Here is a 9,027-nt window from a genome sequence, read left to right on the forward strand (position 1 = left end):
GCCAGATCACTCTGGATGTAAATTTCCTGTTAACTTTTAGACGTGGATATCAAAAGTGAAGTAGTTTACGTCGTTTACTTTTGTTTTGTGATATGGAAGAAACCGAACTGTCGTATTAGTTTGATTAAGGATTAATTGTTTCGTAAACATTATTTTTAAAACAACAGTTAGTTAGTCGTGAGCTGTGTCATATTGGTACTGGCAGCTCAACAGTAAATCACTTGTTCTTTAATAAAAGTGTGTCGAAGCAGAGCTACGTGGTACTGCGGTGTTTCTATCCAGGATTAAGTTTTAACTGAACGTAGTCACGAGTTCTAAATCGTCTTAACCGGAACTTATTTTTTAATGTTAGAAATGACTAGTGTGGTTAAACTTTGTCTTTTTTGTTTGGGCTGCATGAGTAAAGCGGATCCTGTATATATTTATGTGATTGTAAAATCTGAACATGGGAAAGTTTGAAGACAATGAAGCATGATTTATGGATAGAGAATAGGTTAACGTTAGCGACATTACCTTCATTTGAATTGTCAAATTCAGTAGACTAAGTTGTACTTAAACTTGTTACAGTCAATATTTTAGAACAAAAATTAAATTCATTTAATTTGTACAGGATTGGTACTAAAAACTAAAATAGTTGGAAAGATTTAAATATTATCATTTTATAAAATTTAAAAAATACATATAGCTATTAAACAATTTGTAAAAAGATTGTTTAAATTTATATTATAGTTAGGACATCTTTATTTATTGTCTTATTCACCTTAAATGTGAAGCATATCCTGAGATTTAGCAAAATCAAACCCACTATGATACGAATTCGACTAGGCTCATCAGTCATTCAGTTCAGGAGAACTGTTGCTCTAGCTGCTGCAGTGTGTTTACTTGTTGCTGCTGGCCTCCTTTATTTGTTAAATGATCAAGAAGGACAGTTTAGTCAGAATATTAATTCTATCCCAGGAACCTTTGATAAACAAAATGTAGGAAAGGTAAGATAATTTATGAAATATGAATTTTTCAATTTGTGATTACAGTAGAAGTTTCGTATTGTTGACTATTTAAACTGTAAAATTATTGACAGAGTCTATATATGGATCCCACTTACTTTATAAATATTTTTTTATACTGCTTATGCATCAAATTGCATGTGTGTCTATGATCATGACTATGTTAGTTACAGGACCTGCAGTAGCAACTTACAGACATCTCAGAAGTATTTGATCTTTCAAGGTTGTCCTTGCATACTCACCCTTGAGAAGAGTAAAAAGTTAAACCCACCTTTTATTTTTCAGGAAATCAATGATTCCCCTTTTAAACTTCTTTAATAGTGCTGGTCTACAATACTGCCAACAGACACCTCATTTCATGAGTCAATCATCCACTTATAAAAATAAAACTGCTTCAATTGGAGAATTGCTAACAAAAAAATGAAACAAAAATGCTTTCACTATTGCAGTTAATCCCAATGATTAGTTATATTGCCTCTATTTTTTTGGTCAGCTCTTAACTCTTGAGTATCGTAACAGAAAAAACAAGGCTACTGAATATGATGCATATTTTTATACCATTCACTGTCAGTAAATGGTATAAAAACAAGTCATTAATTTGAGGATAAAGTTTTGAGTTCTGGCATATTTTGTTGCTTGATAGATTGAATTATAATATGAAATAAAATATTACAAATACAAATCTTTTTTTGTATTAAAAGGTTCAGTAATACATTTTTCATCAAACATGGATTTCAGGGATATAGAGATAAACGTTATTATGATAGACCTTTTAGTCAGTCAGTGTCAATTTTGATTTAAAAGCTCTAGGCAAGCACATAGTCATGTAATCTTTTCCATTCGTGCTTTTATTGAACAAAAAATTTCAAAAAATCCATATTTTCAGCATGTAGCAGGTGATGAGGAAAAAACTCTTACAAGCAAATAATCTTAAGAGAAAAATATTTAGTCTTATTCTAAGTTCTTAGTGTTTTCTTGTTATGTTACTTGTTTTAAGTTTTAACTACATCATCAATAAACTCATCACTTCCAAAAATAGAGACTATCATTTGAATTGAAAGATTTTACCACTCTTATGAATAGATTTAATCAACATTAAGAGAACTATTTCTTATTGACTCTTTGGAAGAACACTTGTAGACTATAGAGGTATAGAATAGAAATTAAACAACCATATTTTTGAAAATACAACAAAGTATTAACTGCATAGTTAAGTATACATTCTTTCCAAGGATAGACAGAGGTACTTAATATAAAACATTGTACTGGTTTAGGAGAGTGAAATTAGTATGTAGCTGAAAAAATGATTTGGATAATTAAAGAAATCTAACCATTGATACTGTCAAAAATTGATTGTATTGTTATCTTTTTATGTACTAAAATATTCCCAATTATTGTTTTGTTTGAATCTTTTAGACAGACCAATTCAAGTAGTCTGTTTAGGTACTGCCGAAAGTTCTTTGTATGGTTATCTATGTACGTAATAAACTATTCCTAGTTATTGATCTTTTTACAACTTTTACATAGATAGATTTAGGTCATCTGTTTGAATTTAGTAAATTATATGTACATAACATGGTATTAGGTTATAAAGCTGAATGATTAACTTGATAAATTAAGATAATCAATTACTGATGACCATTAATTACATCAATTAGTATCATGAAAATAACAAATTAGCATTTCCAGTTATTACTGCTTTTGATTATTCCAACTAATCAATAATCAGAGTTAGGATTAAAGTGATTAATGTAACAAAAATAATTAACTAATGAAATTAGTGTTTCTGATTATTATTATTGTTTTTCTATTATTTCAACCATTCAAGTAACTTCAGTATTGCCATTATGTTTGTTTTTGTTAAGGATAAAGCTACACAATGGGCTGTCACAATGTGCCCTCTATGAGCATCAGAACCAGATTTATAGCTTTGTCAGATTTTTTAGTTAACTTGTGTGAGAATAATCAATTAGTTGAATGTAATCAATTAATGAGTCCAACGATTAATCGATCATCAAATTCTGCTAATCACCCAGCTCTTAATAACTTGTTTCCAAACACCAGCATTAATATAGTGTCAAACTCATGGGAATTTAATCTCGTAAGTAATATAACAGATTAAGATTTTATTTAGTAAGTGGAAAGTTACGGAAGAATGTTTAAGTAACAAATATGTATTCCTGAAATGCTTCAGTAGTTTATGATACTCTTCACAAAATTAAGTTTAAGACTTTGTTTCAGAATGCTGTCTTTTTGAATCCTTTGTGTTTGTGACAATATTTATATAAAATTTGAACTCAATTTTCGTTGTAGAATGAATTGGGTCTTCTAGAACAGAGACTCCAGCGGTTAGAAGAAGAACTACAGAATAACCGACAAATGTTGGGTCAAATCAAGGAAACAGTTCGGGAGCTCACAAAGGACAGCTCATATGGGGGAATAGATTCATACCTGTTGTTGGGGAACTCTCATTCCTTCACTTCAAGGCTTAACCGCAGCTCTGCCCATGTAATGATGGAAGACTGTCACTTCTGTGGCCTACCTCTGGTGAAGTCTGATATTGAGGTATATAGACTTTTTTTATTGAAAATTTAAAAACTTCTTTTTTAACTACAATTGATCTTGGCTGAGGTTTACTCTGGATTACACAATAAGCCACAGTGTTTATAAAATAACATGCATGTCCTAATTACTGTACCACTATTAGTTTTAACTGTCAGGACCAAATTCATATATAATTTTAAAACCAATATTCTCACAGAAATAAGCATATAAGTTTCAAATAATTTTCATGGAAACATTTATATTGACATTTTACATTTATAAATTAAATTGAAGGATGAATATATAAAAACAGGAGGGAAGAGGCTTTATCTATCAATGTTACTAAGGTGTGGAGACTAATTTACACTTATTACAACGTACATTGTAATAGCACTATATTTTGATTAGTACTTCTAATGAAATACAGTGATTGAGGATTTAAGGTGAATGACTAAAGGTACCATAAAAGTTTCCCTAAGGATGTATTGAATTTTTCACAACATTAAATGAATGGTCTTTGATCTTTATCAAAAGAAGAAAAACATGTTGTATTTGACTTTGGGATTAAGTATATGCTATGAATATGCATCTTTCTTTTGACAACTAATGGAGAAGGGTTGTATGCAAATGCTCTTCTGCTTTAAATAGATATATTACAGTAAAGTTAAAGTTTTTTACATGTTAACATTTCCATTAATTAGTGTATAATTAATGTAGGGATAGAATTAATGGAATGAAATTACATTCACTTGAAGGAAAGCTATTAGGAAGATTACATTCTCTCATTTAAAGTTGCATTTCCTTGTGAATTGTTTTTTATTTAATCCATGCAATATGTTCACTTTCATTGGTCATAACTGAAAGAATACGGATGGACCATGCAATTCCCAATCAGGAAAGCCAACTAAAAAAAAATTAAATTCCTCAAGCAAATTTAAATTCATTAGGAATGCAGGAATTTACTATTTTGATCCCTGGAATGTAATAGTTGAAATACAACATAAAATTTTCTTTATCACCAGGAGGCCATAAATTAAGAGTTCTGGAAAATGATCCAGTTCTAAGAAATGTACTGGTCAAATTTTGTTGTTTCATTTATATCAATCTGTAAAGTATTAACTTTATCTGGTCAATGTGCTATATTTACTGTGTGAATATACTTATGCTTTATTCAGTACCTGAAAATTGATAATAAGGCTGATACTTCTTGAAATCATTTCAAATGTAAATTTCTAAACAGGTACAAGTATCAAGAATTTCCAACAAAAAAAAAGCCTTAACTTTTGTTTTAGTCCATCATAATCATCACAGTAATTATATTCTTATTAGTTTCTTATCTGTAAATAGAGCTCGGTGATTAACTTGATTAATCACTTTGATCAATTACATTGATTAGTATCAGGTAAAATAATCAATCACAAAAGTCATGAACATGATGAACTAATTGACATTAGTACTGTTGATTATTCCATCTATCCAGGTTAATCAAAATATTGACATTATGATTTCTCATTATTATTTTATGTTAATTGAAAGATGTTAAGCTTTATTGTTAGTTTCATGACTCACAAAAATAACAAACGTCTTGAAATTAGTGCTTTTGATTATTATTTTAATATAGTTGATTAATGAGTGAGATGATTAATCAGTTATCAACTTCCATTAATTACCCAACTTTCATGATAAAGGTATTGAACTTGCTGTATTACATTAGTTTTGCACATTAGAAAGAAATTATTTGATGGTAAGTTAACAACACCTTCTAAAGATGCTGATATTTGTTATATTCAGATTATTTTCATCAAGTCCTGATGGTAAGTGGAAGTAAAGTTTATTGTGTATGAACACTAATTACTGAGAGTAGATACATATGTCAGGAAGGTTGAATTTTGTTTAACCGGTGTGATAACATATTTTGATAATCAGGAGCATCCTTATAGGGCCACGTAGACTGCTGTGGTTTTGCTTAATCTTTTACAGGGAGAGCAAAGTATATATGCCTTTTTTTTTTAGACTGCACATTCTTCGAAAACCAGTATAAACTGTGATGCTGGATATTGAAAGGTACTTCAAATTAATTGGTTGATATAAAAATAATTTATACTTTTATTTTGTTAAAGGAGCAGTAAAATAATATTGAATAAGTACATCAGAATGTTTTCCAATTAATATCATTTCTACTTAAATTTTATGGGTTATAATTCAAAATGTAGAACTTTATCACATGGTAAAGGTAAAAATACTTGCAATAAAATCTATGAAGAACAGATTTTTTTTTGTTAAGCTACTTTCAATGTCTTTAAGTGTCTAAGATATTTCAGTTGCTTTTTTGCTTCATTTTTGTGAGAATTTTAGAATAGTAGTCTTACATTAGTGCTAAGTTAATGTAACTTCACTCTCAGCAGTGAATTTGATAGTGTACCATATTCTGAAATATTTAGATGCATGATGAATATGAGAAAATAAAATTTGACAACCCTAATGGAGGAGTGTGGAAACAGGGATGGAATATACAGTACAACAGTGAACAGTGGAACAAGAAGAAACTGAAGATAATTGTTGTTCCACATTCTCATAATGATCCTGGTAAGTAATGAAAAACATTTTTCTCTATGTCGGTATGAATTATCTTATTACTCTAGTAGGGTAATCTTTGTGTTCTTAGTAGGTGAACAAACATAAACACGTTCCCATAATGATCTTGGTAATTAATAAAGAACATTTTTCTCTATGTCGGTATGAATTATCTTATTACTCTAGTAGGGTAATCTTTGTGTTCTTAGTAGGTGAACAAACATAAACACGTTCTCATAATGATCTTGGTAATTAATAAAGAACATTTTTCTCTATGTCGGTATGAATTATCTTATTACTCTAGTAGGGTAATCTTTGTGTTCTTAGTAGGTGAACAGACATAAACACGTTCTCATAATGATCCTGGTAATTAATAAAGAACATTTTTTTTCAATGTCGGATAATTCTATTAGGATAATCTTTGTGTTCTTAGTAGGTGAAGATACATTGTGAACACACTTGGTACTAGTTATATGTTCTTTTCACAGGATGGTTGAAAACTTTTGAACGTTATTTCAATGACCAGACCCGTCACATTTTAAACAACATGGTGGTGAAATTGAAGGAAGATGAGAGGCGGAGATTTATTTGGGCAGAGACATCATATCTTGCACTCTGGTGGGAAAAGATTGATAATAATGCCAAGAAAATTGTCAAAAGGTGAAAATATAATATAAATTTATGCTGATTAGTGTTTGAAGAAATGGGTTGAGATCTTGGATTTATACTTGGATTTATTTCTTTACTACAGCTTTATTATGCTTTTCATGTTTCTTCCAGTGTCATTTTTGGCTGCACATGCTCATTTGTTTTGCAGAGAAAACATAGAAATTTAATTTCATGAGAAGAAAAAAATATAGTAGATATAATTCTTTTCTATAACTCATAGTATATAGAACTATTAATGATTTATTTTGTGGAATATGGTTTCTCTTTTCATTTGCAAAGATACTAAAAACTCTTACAAACTCTAGGATACATTACATGTTCTGTACTCACTAGCAGCATCGCTGACTTTATAATTATGAGATCATAAAAAAAGGATATATTGAACATCAATTTATTTAAAAATCAGTTCATCTCAATGTGTTTGAGATTTCTCGGTGTTTTATATCAGATTTATTTTAAATGTTATGGCTTAATATAAGAAAACAAAGCTGTATAGTTTAAAGAGACTACTTTAAAAGTTATTTCTATAAATATAGTTATGATGTTATGAATTTTTAAAAGGAAATAAAGCACTAGGTAATTAGTAGTAATGAAAAAACTTTATATCCAAATTTTTTGTTTAGTACTGCTCAGTTGAAGTTAAAATGGATGATTTATATGGCAGATATTTGGACAGTGGTCAACTAGAAATAGTAACAGGTGGTTGGGTGATGAATGATGAAGCATCCACACATTACTTTGCAATGGTTGACCAAATGGTGGAAGGTCATCAGTGGCTGGAGCATCACTTAGGTAATGTTAGAAACTAAAACCAATCACCTTGCATTCTGAGCCTTTTTTTTAAATGGTTATATTACTTAGGTAATGTTTAAACTTGTGTCTGATATACTATTATATAATGTTCTTCTTGAAAAATCCTTAAGGGATTAAATAGAAATATAGTGTTAAAAATGTAATAGACTTAATACTAATGTTGAATAACAAGTGTTATTAATTATGATCATGTTTCATCAGCTTAAAAAAGGTGTGTACATCATAACAGTTGTTGTCGTTGTAAGAAACAGCTTTTATAAATAGTGTTCTGACTGACACTATTGTGTTTGTTGTAAATTAAGGGAGTGAATAAAGAATGTAATGTTAAAAAATACAGTAGGCTTAACACTAGTGACAACTATAATTATAATCAAGCTTCAGCTGCTTAAAAAAGTTGTTCACACCATAGAAATTGTTGTTTAACCCTATCTCGATGGGTCATGTGTCAAAGGCCATATCATCGCGCTTGTTGACTTGCATTCAAAATTTTATTGAACTACTATTTCATTAATCTATGTCAATAAGTTTGGTATAAAACTATAGATTATGATTTAAATTTTAGTGTGATATGTAAGTTAATTTCTAAATTTAAAAGTAAATATTAGAAAAACACAGCTAAACATCGATTTTTGTGTGTCAAGTGGTATTTTGAATGCAGCACTGGCTCAAATTAGATGTTTGGGATGTCAAAATACAAAATATACAGTTCTGTACGAATTAGGAATTCAAACTACCGTTATTGACAAGCTAGAATATAAAATAAGAATGCCTTATCTTTTCTGTTTGCTAAGATATTGCTCCTGTACTGAATCAAACACAGTGGCCCCCACCTCTTTCATTTTTTGGAAATGGTCCCTTATATACATGTACTTCTATATATGATATGCATAACCAATCAAGAGCTCAGAATGTCCCCCTAGTGGTTTTCTCAGCCATTTTGACATGTTATTGTACTAATTCCATTCTTTTCACACAATATTTCAAACGATGAAGTAAGTCTTTAGTAAGCTTGAAATTTCATATTTTTTTAGACCTAAATACAGCTTAGTTACTATGCTTGATAAATTGTAGTGGAAGTCTATGGTATCGAAATAGTAATTTATGAATTTTTGTTTAATTAAAATGTATATATAAAAACCTAAGAAAAATTTCTTGTTACATCCTCCATGTGGGAAATTTCATAAGTCTTAGCAACCTACAACAAGGGGCAACCGAGTACAAAGGTCATAACTAGAAGAGATAATTGTTCATTTTACTTATTTATTTACTGTTCTATGCTTTAAGAAAAATAAGTTTAAGAACTTCTTCCTAAATAGTAATAATCTATATACATATAAAATGTATAATAGTTGAAATGTGACTGTATTTTACAAAATACTAGTCCACTAAAACACAGCCAAGACAGGTCACTAGTCGTGGGAGG

General features: G+C 29.7%; 1 protein-coding gene across 1 annotated transcript in view; it reads left to right on the forward strand.

Annotated features, from left to right (window-relative positions):
* The first annotated feature begins 678 nt into the window (after positions 1–678).
* LOC106464502 (alpha-mannosidase 2-like) overlaps positions 679–9,027 on the forward strand; it is a 51,182-nt gene continuing 42,833 nt past the window's right edge. Inside the window, exons 1-5 of the mRNA XM_013924647.2 lie at positions 679–986; positions 3,318–3,569; positions 5,990–6,134; positions 6,611–6,782; positions 7,456–7,583. Coding sequence (XP_013780101.1) covers positions 807–986; positions 3,318–3,569; positions 5,990–6,134; positions 6,611–6,782; positions 7,456–7,583 — 877 coding nt within the window. The 5' untranslated portion in view covers positions 679–806. The remainder of the gene's footprint in view (positions 987–3,317; positions 3,570–5,989; positions 6,135–6,610; positions 6,783–7,455; positions 7,584–9,027) is intronic.

This window comes from Limulus polyphemus, unplaced genomic scaffold (genome assembly GCF_000517525.1).
Source record: "Limulus polyphemus unplaced genomic scaffold, Limulus_polyphemus-2.1.2 Scaffold1670, whole genome shotgun sequence".
NCBI lineage: Eukaryota > Metazoa > Arthropoda > Merostomata > Xiphosura > Limulidae > Limulus > Limulus polyphemus.